Source organism: Ornithorhynchus anatinus, chromosome 17 (assembly GCF_004115215.2).
Source record: "Ornithorhynchus anatinus isolate Pmale09 chromosome 17, mOrnAna1.pri.v4, whole genome shotgun sequence".
NCBI lineage: Eukaryota > Metazoa > Chordata > Mammalia > Monotremata > Ornithorhynchidae > Ornithorhynchus > Ornithorhynchus anatinus.
The window spans coordinates 20,451,400-20,475,083 of record NC_041744.1 but is presented as its reverse complement, the minus strand read 5'-3'; the positions used below and the strand labels follow the sequence as shown (position 1 = coordinate 20,475,083).

The 23,684-nt window shown below is 54.6% G+C and overlaps 1 protein-coding gene across 2 annotated transcripts; it reads right to left on the bottom strand.

Annotated features, from left to right (window-relative positions):
* Nucleotides 1-1,830: 1,830 nt before the first annotated feature.
* Nucleotides 1,831-17,597, bottom strand: IFNGR2 (interferon gamma receptor 2). Of its 2 annotated transcripts, none has more exons than XM_029082043.2 (7): nt 17,468-17,597; nt 7,855-7,999; nt 7,043-7,224; nt 5,300-5,439; nt 4,591-4,738; nt 3,251-3,408; nt 1,831-2,350 (listed from the first exon to the last, which is right to left on the bottom strand). In XM_029082043.2, exons 1-7 carry the CDS (start codon nt 17,580-17,582, stop codon nt 2,201-2,203), a joined length of 1,038 nt encoding a protein of 345 aa, XP_028937876.1. In that variant the 5' UTR covers nt 17,583-17,597; the 3' UTR covers nt 1,831-2,200. The 2 variants fall into 2 exon arrangements, with proteins under 2 accessions (XP_028937876.1, XP_028937875.1); XM_029082042.2 differs by lacking the exon at nt 17,468-17,597 and adding an exon at nt 16,205-16,425.
* Nucleotides 17,598-23,684: the final 6,087 nt, after the last annotated feature.

The following is a 23,684-nucleotide window of genomic DNA, read 5'->3' as shown; positions in this document are numbered from 1 at the left end:
GTGAAGATGACATTCTCAAAACCACCTGCAACCTTCAGAAAACTACCCAAGCGAAAACATCTAGAGCCCCAGGTGGGACAAAGACTGTCCAATTTGCTTCTCTGTCATATACACGAGCGTTGACTCTGATCATTACAAAATAGCCCTCAGAGTTATACAGTGTGCAAAATGGTCACGTAATCAAGTTCTATATTAACTTCTTAAGTAGTAGTATTCTTACCTAACACCGGTTCCTCCTTGAGTCAGCAGAGGAGTTCCCATTAAAAGGGTAGGAAGGAAGGGAGCTCCCTTGTTAAGAGGGGAAAACAATGTAAACCCATTGTGGGGAACATCTGAACCCACCAGCTTACTGTCAATCACCAGACTGGTTTCCTTCAGGGCAGAAAGCAGTAGAGGGCAGGGCTGAGGGGTACAAACATGATTGTACTCATGCAGTTTATTTTTGGTTTATTGCCTCAGGGCAAAATCACTAGACTGTTCCCCAGAGGCCTCACTGGTGCTGCAGACTTTAGAAATTAATTGTTGCACACGTGTCAGCATTTAAGTGAGTAGGGCCCCATCTATGCTGCTGCTTAAATGAATGACTACTCCGGGAATCCAAGAAGAAAGGTCAACTAATGATCTAGATCTCAGCCCTTAGTCATTTCATTGCTAAACAGAGGCTGGGATTTCCTCCCGTGGGGCTATTGAGAAATCTGCCTTAGCCCCCTCCTCTGACTTGAGGCCCAGGGCCCCTTTACAAAAACCATCTGAACTGGACCAGCGAAATGTTTCCCATTAGCGGCCCACACGGCCTTGGACCCCCAACCCAGCCTGAGCCCCGGGATGCCGCGGTGCTCATCATTACCTTAGATCAATCTGGTCACCAACCAGGTCATAGCCAGGGTGAGGGGCAGAAGGCACAGGGGTGATCTCAACCCAGAATCTGCTGCTGGAGGTTGAATTGACAGATGTGAAGGGCAGCTGTCCTGGAGACCCAGTAGCCACGTTCTGAGCTGCCTTTTTATGCCGGAGCCCAAACCAGCCCTCGTTGCCCACTGCAGACAGCGCAGCATTTCCTGTTATTTGGTATCAACCCCGGCGTTCTGGTATGTAAGCACTCAACAAACACCACTATCATCATCATCAACCCAGGCCAGGCATTTCCTCTGGAACCAGGGCAGAGGAGCCCCGGCGGTACTGCCAAGCCCGTATCTGCAGCCGGGGAAAGGGCCCACGAGTGAACAGTTACATCTTCACTTTTGGAGGAAAAGGGAGCGGCCCGCAATGTTGGAGCCCAACACAAGTCACTTCTCCAACTTCCCCGGACCAGACTCCGCCAGGTGAACTCCAGTCAGGGGCAGGGGTGCCACTCAAAAGGATCACAGATCACCTAACACGCCCAGGGCCCAGCACCCTCCTGAAGGAACCTGCCCAAACAACCTCCCAACACAGATTTAAATAAACTCATTTCACTTAAATCTGCCTCACGACAAGGGGTGCCCTGTGCACATACATACCTGGGGTAACTGCCAACAGGCCCCCCGCCCCCCGAGCTCAGTGGTCACTACAACATTCCAACACAGCCTGGCCAGAGACTGGGATCATCTCCCGCTGGCCCGGTGGGATTGAGCCGGATGTAACGCAGATGGCCCCGTTCCTGTTGAACCGGAGAACGGCTTAACCGCTCCCTGCCGTCCCTTCGCTCTTCCAAGGCTGAAGCTCCTCCCTCTTTCACCCCCACCCAAAGGCTTTTTAAATCCAAACCCAGCTCCTAATCGGGCGTTAGGAGAGACCTTCAGGAGACAGAAGAGCAAAAGGATTTTGCTCCCAAGTGGGTCTGCCAAGAGGTTTCCTTGCTAAATTTTTATTCTTAAATTAGAAAAGCGTTCCTGGAATTCAGCAAGGACCCCCAAGTCGCTGGTCTGGGGAGTGGGGGTGCACGCATGGTTCTCCTTCCGTACTGTCTTAGTGTTTAGGGTCCCCAGGGTGCGGGGTTCAGAAATCATTCATCAAGGAGGATCAGCGCAGAAAGGCTTCAGAGCTCGGGTCATTCAGCCGAACCGTCCTTTAGGCCAAACGATCAAATGAAGTTGCTTAAGCTCCCAAGTCATCCCCGCGACTCGGGTGAGGAGATCCCACCGGGAGCAGGCAGAGACTGTCCGAAAAGGGGGCACGCGGGGAGGCGATCCGTCGTCCGGGGGGTGTCCCGGGAATAGGGTCAGCAGCTTCCCGGCCTCTGCTCCGCTCTGCCTGTCGCTTGGTGGTCATCAGCCCACGACAGGACCGACACCGAATCCCAGGACCCTTCGGCGGCAGCAGGGTTCTGCATCAGCTCCTCCCACATGGGCAGCTTGGGGTCCTCCAGGTACTGGGGAAGAGACAGAAGCGCGGTCAAGGTCACGGCTCGGGGAAGAGCCTCCTGGACCCCGGGTCCACTAGTTAAGCGAGCTCAGGGGGCCCCCCGGCCGCCCCCCGAGACCTCCCACTCTAATGGACGGGGCCAATTGAGCTGCAGGGCAGCACAGCCGGCCCTGGCCAGCTTCCTAAAAACCTCCTTCTGGAAGATGGGGAGGTCTGAAATTCCTTCTATACTGAGTCACTGCCGGAGCCAGAGTCTTATGTCTTCTAAGAGGCTTCTCCCTGAGGCTTGAAGGACAGGGACAGCACTGCTTGGGGGAGCAGAGAGCAGTGGGTCCAGCTGAATCGCCCAGGCAGGGGCCGGGGCAGAGTGTGGCGCTCCGGCCCACCCTTGGGGAGACCAGCCGGAGGAGCAGCAGACTCTGCTCGCCTCCCTCCTCCCCCCAGCTTACCAAGCCGGCCCCGGACCCCAGCCGACAGCCTCGAACCGGCAAACCACTTCAGGGCGGAATTCCGCTTCTGGATCCAAGATGGCTTCGTCTCGCTTCTGACCCTCCCCCAAGAAGGCCGGGGGGCCATTTGACAAGAGATGGGTCACTTTTCCTCCAGATCCCAGGCGGTGGACTGTGGATCAACGAGCCTCTGTGCTCTCCCCACCCCAGGAGAGAGGGAGGACCCTCTGGCTCCCACACCACCCAGACCCCTGGGGGGGGCGGATCCAGCCAGATGGGAAAGGGAGCGGAGCTGCTCCAACTCCTTCTGGCTCCTCCTCCTCCCTCTCCCCCCAGTCCCCTTCCTCCAAACCCCGGGGCCATCTCCTCTCCCTCCTTCCCCGGGGGCAAGGAAGCGAGCGGCACCGGTGCCCCCCCGTCCCCCCCCGTCCCCCCCGGTCCCCGCCAGCCAGCCTTACCTCTCCGATCTGGGAGGGGATGGTGGGGGGCTTCTGGAACCAGTACTTGATGAGGCCGCGCGAATACCGCACCAGCAGGAAGCAGCCGAAGGCCAGGGTCACCATGGCTAACAGGGCCCCCAGAAAGATTAAGAAGGCATACTGGGCTCTGGTCACAGCTGTGGGCGGAACGAGAGACGGGTCACAGTCCTTGGCATCAGCGCCGGGGCCGGTCCGGGGAATCGGCTACTTTCCCTTCCCAGGAGAGGGAACTAGACTGCGATCAACGTGTGCGTGCGAACGTACGCACGGTGATTACGGGCATCCTCGGGTCAGCACTTTTAATGACTGGCGGCAACTGCCGCCCGCCCTCCCCCCCCAGCTATGCCTCATCACCTCCCCACCCCCACCCACGACAAGGGGGCTCCAAACTCCTTGGTCATCAACAGCGTCGAGATGTTGAAACCCTGCCCCTAGAGCTCTAGGTGGCTAGTCCATCCACTCAATCGCATTTATCGAGCGCTGTGTGCTAAGCGCTTGGGAAAGTGCAATGCAACGATAAAGAGTGACAATCCTATCCCCTTTAGACTGTAAGCTCTTTATGGGCGGGGAGTGGGTCTGCTAGCTGTGGTATCTGTTAAGGGCCGGGCACTGTACTAAACACTGGGGTGGATACAAGCAAATTGGGTTGGACGCGGGCCCTGGCCCTCAAGGGACTCACGGCCTCAATCCCCATTTTACAGATGAGGTAATTGAGGCAAAGAGAAAAGAAGTGACTTGCCCAAGGCCACACAGTCAGACCTTCTGACTCCCAGGCCCGTGCGCTATCCACTACGCCATGCTGCTATTCTCCCAAGCATTTAGTGCGTGACCGATCGATCCCCGGGCAACGGCTTTCGATCAGCCATACTCCTGGGTCAGTCAGGTCTCCCGCCCTCCCTAGGCCACTCTTCCTTGGGGACCCCTGACTTGGGCCCCAACCCAAATGCGGCCCAGAATCCGCATCTTCAACCCAGACGGGCAGCGCAGTGTTTAGGCCTCGGTCCCCGCGGCGCCAACGAGGCTGAATTCCTTGACGACGCTCAGAAACAAACATCGGCTAGATCCCCCACGGCCTCGCCTTGGGCTTGCGCCAGGTTTGGTTTTAGGTCAAACGCTTCTCTTGAGTCTTTGGCTTTGCTCGGCGGCTCCCTCCTCTCTGTGCTCACTTTGAGAGGAGCTGCCCGCCCCACCCGCTGCTAGAGTCTCCCCTCGCCCGCTTTCTTCCCGCCAATCGTGGCCCGTCGGGCCCGCCTCATCCCGACTTGACCGCCCGACGCGGCCCGTGGCGACGGGGACCCGGGACGGCGAGCCGCCCTTACCGTCAGCCGTGGTCTCGAGGCAAGTCGTATTGCTCAGGAGGCCGATCCTGAAGGGGCTCTGCAGGCTGGCCTGCACCTGCAGACAGTATTCCGTCACCGGACGGACGTCTTCCAACAGCAGCCACTTGTTGCTGACGGGACCTAGGGTCTGTTTACAAGAAACCCACCCACGTTACTGGCCTCGTTCCCAAGATCAACCGACGAAGCCCGCTTCCTCTTTCGCATACGGGACGGGGAGAGGGGCGGGGGGATGACAGATACGTCTCGTTCTGGGATTTTCCCTCTCGGGAGCCCAGTCCCGCAGTGCCGGGGTTCCCGCAGGAGGGATTGGAAGTCAGACCCCCGTCCGGTCTCAGCAGCCACTCCTGACCTGAGCCGTTCCACCCGACCTGTTGGCCGGGCTCTCACGGCTGCGAGCCGAGTACCGAGACGCGGCTCAGCGATTCCCATAGTTCAGTTCGTTTCCCCACTTCTCCTTTGTGCTGTCGCTGCCGGGATTCCCCTCCTAACTGCCTGAATCGGAATCCAAGGTGAAGCTCTGGCGGGGTTAGCCCCCTGGGAGCGGGGGGATTTACAGCCAAGGACGGACACACGCATATTCCGCCTCACTCGGGGGCAGCTCTCCTTGCCCAGGTCACACCCCAACCCCCTCCTCCTCCCTGGGACTACACCAGAAAAAAAAAAGACTGGGATGAAAATGCCGCCTTGCCTTTTTGATCCCCGTTTTGGGCCAGTAGTGGACGTAATACTGGAACCTCCAGGAGTTGTCCTCAAAAGGCGGAGAAAAGGTCAGGCGGAGAGTCCCGTCCTCAGAAGTCACCTGGATGTTCTTAGGTGGCCCGATAGTGACTGAAATAGAAGTAACAGGAAGCAAGTGAAAACCCAAACCAATCACCCAGGGTTTGGAGGATTGGGGGGGTGGGGAGGCTCATCCATGGTCCTCCCACAATTCAGTGACACCGAGAATCTGGAAAACCCTATTCTTTTCTCCCCTTGTAGACTGGAAACTCCTTGTGGGCAGGCAACAAGTCTATCAATTCTGATATACTCTCCTCTCTCCACTGATTTTCCCAAAGCGCTTCCTACTCTCCCACATTCCTGCGAGGTAGGCGGAGGCACGTGTCACTGTCCCTTTATAGATACGGAAACTGAGGCTCGGAAAAGTTTGGCGACTCGCCCATGGGCACGGCTTAGACTAGAACCCGGGTGTCCTGACTCCAGGCCCCGGGCTTTCTCCACAGGATCAGAAGAGGTCACTGGTATCTTTTCCTGGGAATCCCTAGGGGACTGCCCTCAACCCCCGACAGGTTCCCTCCCAGAACCGCTTCTCTGACTGGATCGAGGAATTCCTCCTGTGAGCTGGAGAGAGATGCTTGAAGAGGGAGATGGACCGCCGTCACCTGGGGTGGGAAGAGGGGTGCTGCTTGGCCCCGCTGCCTCTCCCTCAGCCGGAAGTCAGACTGGGGCTCCCCAAGACTCCTAGTTTAGGTTTGGGGGTCGGGGGAGTGGGGAGTGGACCCCCAGCAGGCCGCGAGCCAGAGCTGCGTTTGCCGTAGCGGTGATTGGGCGGCCCCGATCCATCCGCACTCTCTCGCTCAGTCCCCTCGCACACTGTGGGAGGACTGGCCAGCGAGATCGGGTGCCACCCGTGGCCACAAAGCACTGAACCCTCACCAGCATCTGGCACCACCGTGCCCACACCCTCCTGTAAAGCCCTGTAGAGTGCGGGACCCAGGGCGGCTTCCAGTCACGGTTGGGGCAAGCGGAGGAACAGACCGACAGACAGACGGGGCAGGGGAAGTATCCTTTCTGCCTTCTTGCAAAATCCAGGAGAAGCCAAAAGAAATAAAATAAAACCTCACATCGACAAGACGATAAAGCCCCGCTAAGCAGCGTGGCTTAGTGGATAAAGCATGGGCCTGGGAACCAGAAGGATGTGGATTCTGATCCCGGCTCCGCCATATGCCTGCTCTGTGACCTTGGGCAAGCCACCTCACTTCTCTGTGCCTCAGCTTCCTCATCTGCAAAACGGCGATTACGACTGTGAGTCCCATGTGGGACGGGGACTGCGTCCAGCCTGATTAACTTGTATCTACTCCAGTGCTTACAACAGTGCTCGGCACACAGTAAGCGCTTGATAATAACCATAGTGAAAATGGTACTTGTTATTAGATGTACGCGCAGCCGTCCTCTGCACAAGCAGATGGACTGGAGCCAGAAAATATCAGACCTGAGTACAAGCTGCAGTTACACACCCCCAGCCATTCACACTCGTCTCCCCCCGTAGCATTTCAGAGCCCCTGATAAGCCTGGGGGTGTGGGAGGAGATGCTGACTTTGGAGTTGAGCTGGAGGAGGGAGGCAGGGGCCCGGGTCGAGGCCCGCCCCAGACCGGAGAGGACCTGTGGCTCCCGGCCCCCGCCGGGGTGTGGGGAGGGACGGCGTGCTCTTACCGTTGTAGTACAGCTTGAAGGACGGCAGCTGGAGCCAGGGGGACGACAGGGCCCCGAGCTGGGCGCGGACCCGCAGGGTCACGTTTAAGTTGGGCATGAAGCACGGCGGGGGGACGGTGCACACAGTGGTGGCCATCGCCGTGCAGTTCGCACACGACAGCCCCATCCAGTTCCCCAGGGTGCTACGACAGAGACGAGACGGGGTCAGTCCCGGGGGGCCGGAGGCCTCCCCGCACCCGGGCTCCCGGCTCGGCTGAGACGGCCTCCCGGAGGTCCCGATCGGTTGGGTCGAAGCCATGAGCCGCCAAGCTTGCGGAAGGCCGGCGGCCTCCACTTCTTGGAGGCAAAAATCGGGTCCTCGGAGGCGTGCCGGGAGAGACCCCTCCCGAGCCTCGCGCCTCGGAAATACCGAGAGCAGCCTCGGGCCCTCCCCACCTCCCCCCTGCACAGAATCTGCCTCTCCAGACAGTCTCCCTGCCCCCTTAAGCAAATGCCGCAGCAGGAGAGATTTCAGTTAAACACCAGGAAGTACTTCCCGACTATCCACAGAGCCAGGGCTGGGGATGGGGTCGGGGGAGAGTTACCCTAGGAGAGGCAAAAAGGAGAGTGTCCACCCCTGGGAATCTTCTAGGACAGATACCTGTAGGTCCTGCAGGACTTAGGCCCCGTCGGCTTGGTCACTTTGGATTCCCCGCCCGCTCCCAGCATCCGGGGAAACCAGGACCGATGACCACGATACGGTCTCTCTCCAAGTTCTAGATTTCTCCCCTCCCCCGGCCCGGGACCCCACGACCCAGACAAGCTCCGCTCACTATCTGTACTCCACGCTGTAGGTCACGGCGCCGGGGAGATCGCTCAGACCGTCCGGCAGGCTGACCGGCTGCCATCGCAGGACCTGCTCCTGGTTGTACAGGTGAAGCGTGGCGTTCCGCGGGGCCGGTAGCTGAGACAGCGGCTCTGTGGGTGGAGACACAGACAGACAGACGCCCCGAGTTACCCAGACGAACGAGGCCGGGCAATGTTGATGGGCTCAGCCGCCTTTGGGTCCCGGATCTCGAGGAAGGGCAAAACAGCAGATCTCGGAGCATTTATGAGTGGGCACCTCTAGCTCAGTTAGCACCAGCTTCAACCCCCAGGACCGTAGCGAGCTGGGCCGGGCCGCCAAACTTCTCACTACCCCCTCGCCCCCCAACCCCTCCGAGCCTTGAGCCCACCTAGTTTGGATAACCGCCTTCCTAATAACGGTAATGGTGTTGGCAATTAGCGCTTTAGTACGCACCAAACACCGTGGAAAGACCATGGGATCGAGGAATCACAAGACCTGAGTTCTAGTCTCAGCTCTGCTACTGCGTAACCATGGGAAAAATCACAACCTCTCTGGGCCTCAGTTTTCTCATTTGGCAAAGAGGGAGAAAACACCCCTTCTCTCCCCGCACCCCCACCCCGGGCCTCCACGGTTTGAGATTCTTGTGGGATAAGGACTGCGTCTGATCTGCTTATCTTCAATCTACCCCAGCACTTGATAAATGCTATCGTTTATTCCCTTCATTAATTGGGGTGGGCGGGAGGTGGGGGGATTTCCAACACTCTCAGCTCAGGACATCTGAGTCATAAAATCAAGTGACAGTATCGTCGATCAATCAGTGGTGTTTATTGAGCACTCGCTATGTGCAGAGAAGAGCATAGTATACTAGAATCAGTAGACACGTTCCCTGCTTATAAGAGCTTCTTTTCCAGTATCTCCGGTTACTTATGGGGAGGAAAGAGGCTGACTGCATGAAGAATTTGCAGCTTTAGTGCTGTATCTTCACCCTCTCCATCCCAACTTTTATTTTGGAGATTTGAACTTCCAGTATTTCTCCTTGCCTCTGCCAAGGGGTCATTACAGAATTCAAACCTCACGGCGGGAGCGAGCAAAATGGCTCCCGTTCCTGGTTTCAATCGGTTTCCCTTCAGTTCTGCAGTCTGTGTTCTGCGGAGTTTCTGGGAGGCCACTAGGCCCCCTTCAGAGAGAGGAAGCTGTCCAGGACAGTGGGGTGGTGGGGGTGAGATGATGAACGATGCATGTCGGCCTTTTAAACGCAGTGATGGTTGGTGCCCAATTTCCCGAGATTAATTAATAATAATTATGGTATCCGTTAAGCGTTTACTATGTGCCAGGAACTGTACTGCTGGTTTTAAGGAATGCCCTTCTGTACGTATTTGTACATTATATTATTTTCTCAGCCACTTCCTCCTGACATATCTGTACCACTCTTACCGTTGAATCCCTGATCTTCCTCCCATGCCCACTATTGGCAAATAATTTTTGTCCGGCTCTCTCAGTAGACTATAAGTGTCTCGAGGGCAGAAACTTCGGCTACTCTTGAACATCTCCTGGCTCATGGATCCGGTCTACGCCAGGACAATGGCCAGGAATTGATGGATCAGTACAGTCGCTATTACTTTAAGGCCTGATTCTTGTTTCCAAAGCAGCCAACTGACCTCTGGATTCTTGCCTCACAGTCGAAGGTGTTAACTTTTTCTTGACAGTAACTGTGCTGTAATGGCTCACCGACATCCCATAGTTCTTTATTTCTCTGGGTTTCGGGAGTCATATTTCCTGGTCACCGGCACCGGCTTGTTTATTCACCGGTTCTTTCCTCCTCCTTGCTTATCTGCTTTGAGACTACACACGCTCTCTGGATGATTTGCTGATGTCACCAGCTGCCTTTCGATTTAAACTGAGATCTTCTCGTCACAGCTCCCTACAGCTTTGATTGTATTTTGACTTTATCCCTGTCTCATCTTTTCTGTTGATTTTGTGTTCTGACTGTTTTATTCTCTCTTTCTGTGTCAGTCGCTAGTCTCCTTCCCCTATTATTCTTAGGTCGGGCCCTCGAGGCCCGGACTCCTGCCCGATTCTCTCCTGCCGTTCTCCGATTCTTCCCCAGTCCTAAGTCCCCACACAAAGGAAGCGCTCCATAAATACTATTCCCACTTCTCCTGCATAGACACTGTTTCCCACTGAGGTGGTTTCTCTGGGATGGGTCTCGTTCCCACACGATGCCCGCAGGAGCCTCCTTCTCTGTCCTTCCGATCTGGGGTCCCAAACCCCTGGGGGGACTGCCGGAGGCTCCCCGGGGCATTCATTCATTCATTCGATCAAATTTATTTATTGAGTGCTTACTCTGCACACAGCACTGTGTTAAGCGCTCGGAAGAGTACAGTAGTACAACAGACAGACACATTTTCTGCCCACAATGAGCTCGGCGAGCCTGGGAGCCCACCCCTGCATCCGCTGCCCGTCAGGACCCCCACCCTCCCCGGGGACTACTGAATGGTTGGGCGAGTGGCTATATGGACCACCCTGGCGTCCCCGTGCCGCTCTCTCCCCCGCCCCCTGTCACCACACCTCTTTGGGGACATGGAGAGTTGTCGGTAACAGGCGCCTTTCCTTACTGGAGCGGGTTGAAAAGGCTCTGCCCTAAGGCGTGACTTCTTTTCCCCGAGTTCCGCACCCAGAACAAGGCACTCTGCTCACGCCCGTTGTGTGCCGACGCCCGATTCCAGGACCGCCCTGGCTGGCTCAGTCACCCTTCCCAGGGTCTGACGACGTCCCAATACCTCAGAACTGCTCTCCCTGGGCCCGACAGAGTCCCAAACATCGCAGACCTGCTCTCCCTTAGCCCGACGATAAGCCCAACATCTCAGAACTGCACTCCCTGGGCCGACAACATCCCCAACACCTCAAAACTGTTCTCCCTGGGCCCGATGACATCCCCAACAGTGCAGACCTGTACTCCCAGGGCCCAAATACGTCCCCAACATCACCGAGGTGTTCTCCTTGGAGAGCAGCGAGCGGTGTCCAGAAACCCTCAAGGGAACAAGAGGCTGTTAACCATCAAAAGAAAACGGGAAGCCCCAATCCCTCCCCGTGGACCGGAAGAGCCACCGTGACTGCGACCCCAAAATATTTCTGCCAATCTCTCCGGGCCTACGACTGAACATTCTGTCCCATCCTCCCCGGAGACACAGACCACACTGGGAGCGGAAGGTAGAGAGATGAGAAAAGGGAGGATAGATGTGTGCGGGTGCGCGTGGGTGCCGGGGGTGTTGGCTTAAAGCCTCAGCTCCTCCACCCAGTGCAGGCCTGCAGCTTTGAGCCAGACCCCCGCTAGTAGAATGCTCTGCACGCAGTAAGCACTCAATAAATACCGCTAATTAACTGATTGGTCTGGTCCAGGCCCTTGAACCGGGAATCCCAGACGTTTGGCAGCAGCTCCCAAAAAGGAAACCAACTTTGTTGAGCAGAACTCCTGGGGCCTGGGTGGGGAGGGGATACCAGAGGAGGACGATTCCTCCGGTAGCTGTAGGGATCACAAAGCACAGGCCGCCGCAAGCAAACACACACGCACAGAGTCGTGTAACGGGCTGCCACAGAAGAGTTGATTCCGATTCAAACCACGCCCCTGGGACTTTTAGAAGCCAAGGGCCCACCCAAGCCCCGACAAAGCCAGGGCGATTGCTCCCGTAAAGGAGGAGGTAACCATCTTCTCCCTAGTCACCAAACCCAAAAGGCAGAAGCACAGACACGGAGTGCGAGGTGGTGATGGTCACGGCCATTCACTCATTCGTTCAGTCATATTTATTGAGCGCTTACTATGTGCAGGACACTGTACTAATTGGATCCAAAGTGCTATTACCTTATCCTATTCCGCTTTGATTACTGAATCGGCCTCCTTGTTGACCTCCCTGCCTCCTGTCTCTCCCCGCTCCGGTCCACGCTTCCCTCTGTTGCCTCGATCATTCTCCTACAAAACACCTTCAGTACGAAGTTTCCCAAGAACCTCAAGAAACTCCAGCGGTTGCCCATCCGTCTCCGCATCAAACCCAAACTCCTCACTGTTAGCTTTCAAATGCTCAATCCCCCGGCCCCCTCTGACCTCACCTCGTTGCTCTTCTACTACAACTCAGCCCACACACTTCGCTCCTCTAATGCCAACCTACTCACTGTACCTCTATCTCATCTATCTTGCCCCTGACGGGGAACACCCTCCCTCTTCATATCCGCCAGTTACTCTCCCCACCTCCAAAGTCTTAAAGAAAGGCGTATCTCGTAATGAATGCACACCTCCTTTAAGAGGCCTTCCCGGATTCAGCCCTCATTTCCTCTTCTCCCACTCCCTTCTAAGTCGCCCTTGCTCTTGGATTCCTCCCTTTACTCACTCTTCCCTGGGCCCCAGCGCACTTATGTATATATCCGTTATTTATCTAGTTATATTAATGTCTGTCTCGCCGATCGAGGCTGTAAATTCGCTATGGGCAGGAAATGTGTCTCCCGACTCTGTTGTAGTCTTCTCTCCTAAGCGCTTAGAACACTGCTCTGCACAAAGTAAGCGCTCAGTAAATGACTGATTGATAGAGAGAGAGAGCTCACGGATGGACAGAGACGGACAGCGTAACTGTTAAATGGGACCCTCAAATTGGAGGGTTAAGCGGTTCTCTCGGCTAGTTGGGAAATCCCTGCTAGGCTGGGTGCTTCCGTAGTGTTTTTCCCTTGCCTGGATTTGCACTCTTTATTCACCCCACCCTCGCCCCACAGCCCTTATGTACATATAATAATAATGATGGTATGTGTTAAGGGCTTACTATGTACGAAGCACTCTTTTAAGTGCCGGGGGGATACAAGGTGATCAGGTTGTCCCACGTGGGCCTCTCAGTCTTCATCCCCATTTTACAGATGAGGGAACTGTGGCCCAGAGAAGTGAAGTGACTTTCCCCAAGTCACACAGCTGACGAGTGGCGGAGCCGGGATTAGAACCCACGACCTCTGACTCCCGAGCCCGGGCTCTTTCCACTGAGCCACGCTGCTTCTCTAATACCCGTAATTTAGTTCTCTTTTTCTTTCTTTATTTTACGGTATCCGTTAACTGCTACCAACGTCAAACGCTGGTCTAAGCGCTGGGGTATATACAAATTAATTAATTTTCCCAGACACAGTCCCTGACCTGCATGGAGCTAATAGTCCGAGGGACAAGAGGAGAACTGAGGCACAGAGAAGCGACTTTGCCCAATGTCACCCAGTCAGCAATGGGCAGAGCGGGGATTAGAATCCAGGTCGGTGTAAAATGGCCAGGTGAGGTTTGCCTTGTATCCCCCCCAGCGCCTAGAAGAGTGCTTGGCACATAGTAAGCGCTTAACAAATACCATCATTATTATTACTTTGTAAATACCGCATGTGGGTGGGGTGAGGAGGAAGAATTGGTGGATCTCTTGGATTCATTCAGTTGTATTTAGTGAGCGCTTAATGTGTGCAGAGCGCTGTACTCTGCGCTTGGGAGGGTACAGCAGAACAATAAACAGACACATTTCCTGCCCACAAGAGTGGGTGTGGCAGGACAAGCTGCCACCCTTGCATGGTTTAGTTAGAAGCGGCATGGCACAGTGGCTAGTGCCCGGGGCCTAGGACTCCGAAGGACCTGGGTTCTAATCCTAGCTCCGCCACGCGTCTGCTTTGTGACCCAGGGCAAGTAATTCCGTTCTCTGGACCTCAGTTCCCTCATCTGTAAAATGGGGATGAAGACTGTAAGCCCCACGTGGGACAGGGACTGCGTCCAACCTGATTATCTTGTATCTACCCCAGGGCTTAGAACAGTGCTTGGCACATAGTAAGCGCTTAAATGCCGTCAACATCATCATAGAGAAGCAGCATGGTGTAGTGAATAGAGCACGGGTCTGGGAGTCAGGAGGGCACGGGTTCATTCATTCAGTCAATCGTATTTATCGAGCGCTTACGGTGTGCAGAGCACTGTACTAAGCACTTGGAAAGTACAATTCGGCAACAAATAGAGACGATCCCTGCCCACAATGGGCTCAGAGTCACATGTGTGACTCTGGGCAAGCCGCTTCACTTCTCTGTTTCTCAGTTACCTCATCTATCAAATGGAGAATAAGACTGTGAGCCCCCCCATGGGACAACCTGATAACCTCGTATCTACCCCAACGCTTAGAACAGTGGTTGGCACATAGTAAGCGCTTAACAAATCCCATCATCATTATTACTATTAGAAGGGTGGAGACAGACAACAAATCATATAAAAGTAAACATGCATCAATAGGATCACTGTGAATCCCAGCTCTGCCACTTGTCTGTCATACGACCTTGGGCAAATCACCTCACTTCCCTGGGCCGCAGTCCCCAAATCTGTAAAATGGGTATGCAGACCGTGAGCCCCCCCCCGTGGGACAAGGCACCCTGTCCAACCCGAGTAGCTTGTGCCCATCCCAGCGCTTAGTACAGTGCCCGGCACATAGTAGGAGCTTAACAAATACCATCATCATTATCTAGCGCTTGGAACAGTGCTTCGCACATAGGAAGCGCTTAGAGGTCGTGGGTTCTAATCCCAGCTCCGCCGCTTGTCAGCTGTGTGCCTTTGGGCAAGTCACTTCACTTCTCTGTGCCTCAGTTCCCTCATCTGTCAAATGGGGATGAAGACTGTGAGTCCCACGTGGGACAACCTGATCACCTTGTATTCCACCACCCCCCAGAGCTTGGCACATAGAAAGCGCTTAACAAATACCATCATCTTTATTATTATTATTATTATTATTAACAAATACCATTATAATGATGATGGACCTGGCCCCCTCCCCTGTATGCAGAGCACTGTGCTAAAGGTGGGGCGGTGAGGGCGGTTCGCGAGCATCCTCCCTCGATGGAGGGGAGTCCCTCCGCTCCCCCCGCAACCAACCGGCCGAGGCCCTCCCACCCTGCTTTGGGAGGATGGGGGGGATGGAGGGGAGATGGGGGAGATGGAGGGGAGATGGAGGAGAGATGGGGGCATGGAGGAGATGCGGAGATGAAGGAGATGGGGGAGATGGAGGGGGGATGGAGAGGAGATGGGGGGATGGTGAGATGGAGGGGGGGATGGAGAGGAGATGGGGGATGGGGGGGTTGGGGGGGATGGAGGGAGATGGGGCAGTGGGGGTGATGGGGTGGGGAAGATGTGGGGATGGGGGAGATGGGATGGGGGAGGATGGGGGGAGGGTCCACCGTCCGAACTGCCGGCAGCCCGCCCCCGGGAAGGTCCCGCAGGCCCGTCTGACAACAACAGACCCCCCGACCCTACTAAACGGCCGCCCTCCCAGCCCGGACCACCTCCCCTTATCCCCCCCTTTTCCTCCCCGTCCTCCGAGGGCGGGGCAGGGCAGGGCAGGGCAGGGAGTCTCTGTGTCTGTGTGTGTGTGTGTGTACGGGGGGAGTGCCCCGGGCCCGACCCTCTACCCCCATCCCCTCCCGGGGCTGCGCTGTCCACCCCTCACACCCCCCGGACCCAGGGAGCAGGAGGAGGAGGAGGAGGAAGGAGCCGGCCTGGAGTTTACACACACAGACACCCACACACAGAGGAGGAGGAGGAGGAGGAGGGAGAGGGAGCCGGCCTGGAGTTCATACACACACACAGAGGAGGAGGAGGAGGAGGGGGGGGGGCCGGCCTGGAGTTCAGACACACACACACACACAGACACTGAGAAGGAGGAGGAAGGAGCCGGCCTGGAATTCATTGACACACCCAGACACAGGGACACAGAGGAGGAGGAGAGAGGCGGCCTGGAGTTCACACACACACACAGGGACACACATACACACAGAGGAGGAGGAGGAGGGAGCCGGCCTGGAGTGCATAGACACACAGACACAGGGACATAGAGGAGGAGGAGGCAGCCGGCCTGGAGTTCACAGACACACACAGACACAGAGGAGGAGGAGGAGGGAGCCGGCCTGGAGTACAGACACACACAGACACAGGCACACACAGACACAGAGGAGGAGGAAGGAGCCGGCCTGGAGTTCACAGACACACACACACACACACACAGAGGAGGAGGAGGAGGGAGCCGGCCTGGAGTACAGACACACACAGACACAGAGGAGGAGGAGGGAGCCGGCCTGGAGCTGACACACACAGACACGGAGGAGGAGGAGGAGGAAGGAGTCGGCCTGGAGTTCACAGACACACACACACGGAGGAGGAGGAGGAGGAGGAGGAGGAAGGCGGCCTGGAGTTGACACACAGAGACACAGAGGAGAGGAGGAGGGGGGAGCTCGCACACACGCAGACACCCGCCCCCCAGCAGACAGACGGCCGGACAGACGGCCGGACAGACCCCGCCCTTCCTCACCGGCCGCGGTGGTCGCGCAGGAGCCGAGCAGGGGCAGGAGCAGGGGCAGGAGCAGGGGCAGGAGCAGGGGCAGGAGCAGGACGGGGCCGGGGAGCAGGGGGGGTGCGGGCCTGCGGGGTCGGGACGGCTGCATCGGGCCGGAGCCGGGCCGAGCAGGGCCTCAGTCCGGCCTGCCGAGCGACGCCATCCCCCGACCATCCGGGGCCCGGAGCCCGGGACTCCTCCTCCTTCTCCTCCTCCTCCTCCTCTTCCTCCTCCTCCTCCTCCAGGCCGCTCCCCCGCCCCGCCCAGGCCCGGTCCTGGGGGCCGGGGGCGGGACCCACAACCTCCCTCTCCCCCGCACCGAGTCCTCCTCTTCCACACCCACACGTCCTTTACACGCTAAGAACCGTGCTATCGAACGAAAACGCTCTCCTTCAGTCATTCGGTCCTATTTATTGAGCGCTTACTACGTGCAGACCACTGTCTTAAGCGCTTGGAATGGGCAACAGAGAGGGACCGTCCCTGCCCAACAACGGGCTCACGGGTCTAGAAGGGGGAGACAGACAGCGATACAAAACAAAACAAGTCCTCACCGTTAGCTTGAAAGCCGTCCATCCCCTTGCCCCCTCCTACCTCACCTCCCTTCTGTCTTTCTCCATCCCAGCCTGCACACTCGCTCCTCTGCTGCCGCTCACCTCCTCCCTGGGCCTCCATCGCATCTATCTAGTCTCCCACCCCTGGCCCCCGGCCCACGCCCTACCTCAGATCCCCCAGACAATCACTCTTCCCCCCTTCAAAGCTCTACTGAAGGCCCATCTCCTCCGAGAAGCCTTCCTACACTAAGTCCCCTCCACCATTCCTCATCTCCCACCCCCTCCGCGTCACCCTGCCTCCCTCCCTTTGCTCTTCCCCTCCCTCTCCCTACCCCCCAACACTTAGGTATGCAGCTGTTCATTTTTATTTATTTCAATTGATGCCCGTTTACTTGTATTGACGGGTCTCCCCCGATTAATCTTCCCATTCCTTCCACCCCTGTTCTCACAGGGAAGGTAAGCCTGAATAGTTCTGAGCATTGTGGGGCGGGGGTGTGTGCGTGTGAATCAATCAATGAATCGATCAGTAGTATTTATTGAGCACTTGCTTTGCGTAGAGCACTTTACTAAGGTCTTGGGAGAGTACCAACCACAGCATCGGCTGGCACGTTCCCTGCCCGTAACAAGCCTACAAGGGATCTAGGGGGGACTCTACAGGGGGAATTTGAAAAGCGTTCCCTCACTTTACCGTGCCTCTGAGATAGTTGTTGCTCCTGTCCATCGCTTCCCAGCGTTCTGCTTGCTTTTATGCTGTGTTGCCCTCCCACGTTGAGGCCCAGCTTCCTTGGCAGGCTGGAGGCCATTTGGCAATTCCTCTTTTCTCTGAAACCCCGCCCCGCCGCCTCAGACTCGCTCAGTCTTCCGAGAACGGCCCAGCACCGTGACCGTCAGAAGCCAGAATTCACAGGATTAACCGACCCCGGCTCAACCCGCTCCACCTTCAGAGCCCTCCTATAATCCCCTCCTCCAGCAGCAGGCCGTTCCAAACTACTGGTCGTCGCCCCATTTCTGGTCTTCCCTTCCAAGCCTCTCACGCTTATGTCTTTATTTATGCTCCCCGTACGGGGGGTATGTTTGATATTTTTATGTCTGTTTCCCCTGTGGGCAGAGAATCTGTCTTCAGTCGGTGGTATTTCCTGAGTGCCTAATGTGTTCAGAGCACGGTACTAAGTAAGCGCTTGGGAAAATACAATCCAGTAGGGTTGATAACTGTGATACCTGTCCTCGAGGAGCTTAGAGTCTAACGGGGAGATAGACATTAAAATCAATTACAGAAAGAGAAGATGACAGAGTACAAGGAGATGTAAATGGGTGGGATAAATGCTTAAGGCACCCTAGTGCCTAGGTGGTGCAGAGGAGAGGGCGAGGAGGAAGGGGAAATGAGAGATTAGTCAGGGAAGGCTTCTTGGAGGAGATGTCTGTTGCATGAAGGGAGAGGGAGTTCCAGGCCAGAGGGAGGATATGGGTGAGGGGTCAGCGGAGAGAGAGGAGATGGAGATACATAGAGTGAGTAGGTTGCTGTGAGATGAGCAAAGTGTGGGTTGAGATGTCATAAAGGTTTAGGGAGATAAGACAGGAGGGGAAGAGCTGATACCTCGATCTCGACTTTCTCACCACCGACCCCTCGCCCACGTCCCGCTTCTGGTCTGGAACGCCCTCTCTCCTCAAATCCTCCAGACAATGACTCTCCCCCTGCTTCAAAGCCTGATCGAAGGCCCGTCTCCTCCAAGAGGCCTTCCCTGACTAAGGCCTCCTTTCCTCTTCTCCCACTCCCTTCTGCGTCACCCTCTCTTGCTCCCTTTCTTCATTCCCCCTCTCCCAGCCCCACTGTCCCCACCCTCCAGACTGTAGGCTCGCTGTGGGCAGTGAGTGTATCTGTTTACTGTCCTATTGTACTCTCCCAGGTGCTTAGTACAGTGCTCAGCACACAGTAAGTGCTCAATAAATATGATTTAATGAATGAATGAATGATTGAGAGCCTTAGGCTTGGGTTTCTGTTATCCTTCCCAAGTGCTTAATACAGTACCATTACAGTCAAAAGGTGCTCAGTACATACCATTACAACTACACCTACTGCTAGGGTTTGTCTGTGTCTCTGTCCAAGCCCTGAGAGATCTTGAGGTGAAACTTCCAGTTAGTGGTTCCAGAACAGATTTTTGAAATTCTCACCGGCTGTGACTCTCTTGGCCCGCTTTAGGCCTCTCCCGCACTGACCAACCCAGTATGAACCAGTTTGAACCGGTGGCTTTCTCTGGGCTCTGTTTACCTAGGGAGGGCTGTCAAGTCTCAACCAATCAATCAATCCATGGTATTTATTGAGTGCTCACTGTGTGCAGAGCACTGTACTAAGCGCTTGGGAAAGTACAGTATAACAGAGTTGGTGGGCATGTTCCCACTGCCCAAGTTCATTCATGCAATCGTATTTATAAAGCCGTTACTGTGTGCACGGCGCTGTGTTAACGTTGGAATTTGTTAAGTGCTTACTATGTGCAGAGCACTGTTCTAAGCGCTGGGGAGATACAGGAAAATCAGGTTGTCCCACATGAGGCTCACAGTCTTAATCCCCATTTTACAGATGAGGTAACTGAGGCACAGAGAAGTTAAGTGACTTGCCCACAGTCACACAGCTGACGAGTGGCAGAGCCGGGATTCAAACCCATGACCTCTGACTCCCAAGCCCGGGCTCTTTCCACTGAGCCACACGCTTGGACCCTACATTGTCAGGTACTAGTCCTGTTTGGTATGATCTCGTTGTTTTGAATTATTCATGCCCTTGGAACAGATAATCGAGATAGGATCCATTTGCACTGATCACTGTCCCGTGCAACATTAAACTCCCAGCCAACCATCATTCAGTTAAGTATCAAATCAAAGGTATTTTTCTGAGCTCTTGCTATGGGCACAGCCGAGTACTAAGAGCTTGGGAGAGTTACCATACCATGCTTTAGATGCATTCTTCCCAGATGTTTTCAGGGCACGGTTGACATTTAAAAACATCTTTTGCCACCTGAAGCTACAAAATCCATCAACCTCTCACCTGAGGACATTTAACCCCATTTTGATTGAGTCTGTTGACTGAATTAGGCCTTAGTTTGTTTCACCAACTCTTACTGTCCTCTTCGTAGGGAAATTTTTAAATTCCATATCCAGCCTTTCAGTATCAATTCCGTCTCGGTACGCACTTCTGGAGCAAAGGAACTCAACATCAAATTAAAACTTATCCATCATTTTCACTTTTAAAGGACCCCGGGCTCTAATACAAGCTTTTTATTTTCTGGCTGGGAGATACAGATATTGAAATGAGCTCCCTGTGATCAGATAGATTGGGATTCAATTTTTTATCTTGGGTCAGATTTAGGGTCCCCAATCAACAACTGCTTTTCAGCTTCACTGAAGACTCCAAAGGATCAATCATTGGCATTGATTGAGTGCTTACTGTGTGCAAAAGACTGTACTAAACCCTTGGGAGAGTTCTGTATAACAGAGCAGGAAGACACATTCCCTGCCCACATTCTAGAAAGGAGCAGAACTCTTTTGCCTCTATGAAGAGAGACGGTGGAAAAAAAATACAGAGGATCACATTAAATGTCAACAGTCCAGAAAGCAAATCTTAGCTAGCTCCTAAGCATAATCTAATTGGAAAGAATCTGGGCTCGGGAGTCAGAGAAGCAGTATGGCTTAGTGGAAAAAGCATGGGCCTGGGACCTGAGTTCTAATCTCTGCTCCACTGCCTATCTGCTGTGTGACCTTGGGCAAGACCCTTCACTTCTCTGGGCCTCAGTTATCTCATCTGTAAAATGGGGATTAAGACCATGAGCCCCACGTGGGACAGGAACTGTGTCCAACCTGATGAGCTTGTAGCGATCCCAGTGTTTAGAACAGTGCTTGGCACATAGGAAGTGCTTAACCAGTATTATTATTATTATTATTATTAGAGGATCTGGGTTCAGATCCCGGCTCCACCACTTGTCCGTTGTGTGACCTAAGCTTCTCCATGCCTCAGTTTCCTCATCTCTAAAATGGGGATTAAATCCTCCTTAGAGTACGAACCCCAAGTGCGATAGAGACTGAGTCCGACCCGATTATCTTGTATCTCCCCTCAGTGCTTACTACAGTGCTTGGCATAAAGTGAGTGCTCAACAGGTACCCTAAAGAAGCAAAAAAAAATAAAGAAAGCCTTGAGGTGAGAGAGAGATCAGGGGACGGAGGAGAGTCGGAGACGATGCTCTGCTTCTCTCCCCGCGCCCCATCCCACCAAGGAGCTGTTCCTAATCATCTGATTCCAGAGTCCAAATCGAACCCCTCTCTCCATCACCCACACTCAGGTTCCCATTTGGAAAGGCACCAAGACCCGAGACACCCGGTGCTAAACAAGCTCAGGTCTTCCCTCACCTCTCCTCGTGCCACAGCTAGGGACGCATTAAGTTCACAAGTGAACAGAGAGCGAATGCCAGCACATCTGACCGAGAATTGACACCGAAAGCAGCTTGGGTTAAGGTGGGGATTTTTGACGGGGGTTGGGGCCGAGGGCAGGATGGGGACCGTCAGAGTTGGCACAGACTGCTCAGGGAACCCCAGTGCCACTTGGAAGGGGTAGGCAGGAACTCGCCCCGTCGAATAAACGGGGTCCCCTCAAATCAGGCACAAATTCCTAGCCATTCGCCCCTCTCCCCCTGACCCAAACACATCTCAGAGACCTCCCGCCTCTTGAGCACCTCTATAAAGATTGAAACATCTCCTCCTTCTCAAACCACAGTCACTTGAGTCAGAATCACATTCCCCTCCTCTTCCTCCCCAACCCCCACAGGGAGTGTGGCCCTTGTAAAGGCACAGAAGCACATCTCCCCTCCCTCCTCCACCATGAGCAGAAAAGGTGCCCACCCCAGTCACGAGGGCACTATCTCCCTGGAAACCTTTAGGCTTTTGGGGTTCACCCCACCTTCAACCCCATGGCACGTCTGTACATAATCTTTAAATTTATTTATAGGATGGCCGTCTCCCCTTCTAGACCATAAACTCGTTGTGGCCAGGAAACGTGCCTGCCGACTCTGTTGGTCTGTAATAATTACTGTACTCTCCCAAGCGCTTAGTACAGTGCTCTGCACACTGTGAGGACTCAGTAAATACGATTGAATGAATGAACGATAGAGGGGTTCAAGCCCCAAGCCAAACCTCCTGGCTTTGGTCTTTAACTCTGAATCGAGTCTGTAGAGCGCTCATGTTTCTCCACAGCATTTTCCCGTCGGCTATTTCATCTTACCCGTACATTTTCTCCCTGTGTGGTAGCGAGAGAGGGGCATTATTATCTCCATGATACAGAGTGGCCCCTGAGGCCCCCTGAAGGGTTACCACCCTGCAGAGCGGAGATTAAGACCCAGGTTTCCCGACTCCTAGGCTCACGCTCTTTTCTTAAGTGATCTCGGCCTGCCAAATGTCGTTTTCACCCGGCTTATTCTGCCCGCCCCACAGTCCCAGGTCACAGATTCTGTTTGGCTCCCGGCGTGTGGTTTAGGTGAGAAGACACTTTTACCAGCGGTTAAAGTCCCCGGGCTTTGGATGGTTGTTCATGGTGTCAGAGAGGCGTGTGGTTACTGGGCTATAACCACACACCTTCAGAGGTTGCTGATTCGCGGGGGAGTTGGCTGAGCGGCGACCCGCTCCAGAGGCAGGGATGGGAAGTGGCCTTGAAAATCACTGGAAGGAAAGGAAGTCGGGAATCCGTCCCCTTCGGAGGCCCCGAGGACCCTGGAGAACTTCCTAAAATACCCCTCTATGCTCATGAGTCACTCGGGTATGTATTCCTGAATTGGATGGTCGGAGGAAGTAACAGTTTTATTCAGTATTCCATGTCAGTTTATCTAAAGAATGAGCATCCAGAAACGTAGGGTCACGGCTGATGGAACCTTAAAGAGACTTGTCAGATGAGCCGGTCCGGTAGAGAAGCGACGTGGCCTAATGGATAGAGTAAGGGCCCAGGAGTCAGAAGGACCTGGGTTCTAGTTCAGGCTCCACCACTTTTCTGCTGGGTGACGTTGGGCAAATCACTTCACTTCTCTGGGTCTCAGTTACCTCATCTGTAAAATGAGAATTGAGACCGTGAGCCCCTTAGGGGACAGGGATTGTATTCAACTCGGTTTGCTTATATTTGTCCTAGCGTTTAGGACAGTACCTGGCATATAGTTAGTGCTTAACAAATACCACAATTATTATTATTTATTATTATTAGGAAGGGATTTGGGTTTTTCCCTAGACCCGACGGCCCCATCTCGGGAGTGCAGCCGGCCGAGTGCTCTGCCTCCCCCCCGGCTCAGCTGTGACTTCGGCTGGAGTTGGGAGAGGAAGATAGAATGCAGACACACTTTCATCCTGGCACGGATGATAATAATAACAATAATAATAAGATTAAAAATGATTATGATTTTTTGTTAAGTGCTTACTATGTACCAGGCATTGTTCTAAGCCCTGGGGTGGATTAAAGCAAATCGGGTTGGACACAAGTCCCTGTCCAGCATAGGGCTCACAGTCTTAATTCCCATTTTAGAGATGAACAATTGAGCCCCAGCAAAATGAAGTGGCTCGCCCAGGGTCACATAGCAGACAAATGGTGGATCCGGGATTCGAACCCATGACCTTCTGACTCTCAGGCCTATACTCTATCCACTACACCATACCAGGGAGAGGCAGGGTTCTAAATTTCACGTCGCGGCCTTGGGTCCAGCACTGACTCCGAAGGCCCACGAAACAACCCAAACTGTTAGTGACCCTGTCTTTCACCTTCTCTGTTTTGTACCTCCAAAGGTTCTGTGCACTGAGCCCGGTGGGTGCTCAATAAGCAACCCATTTGGAGGTGAAATAGGTTTGGTGGGTGGTGTCGATCCATTGAGGGGCTAGATCAATCCATCAGT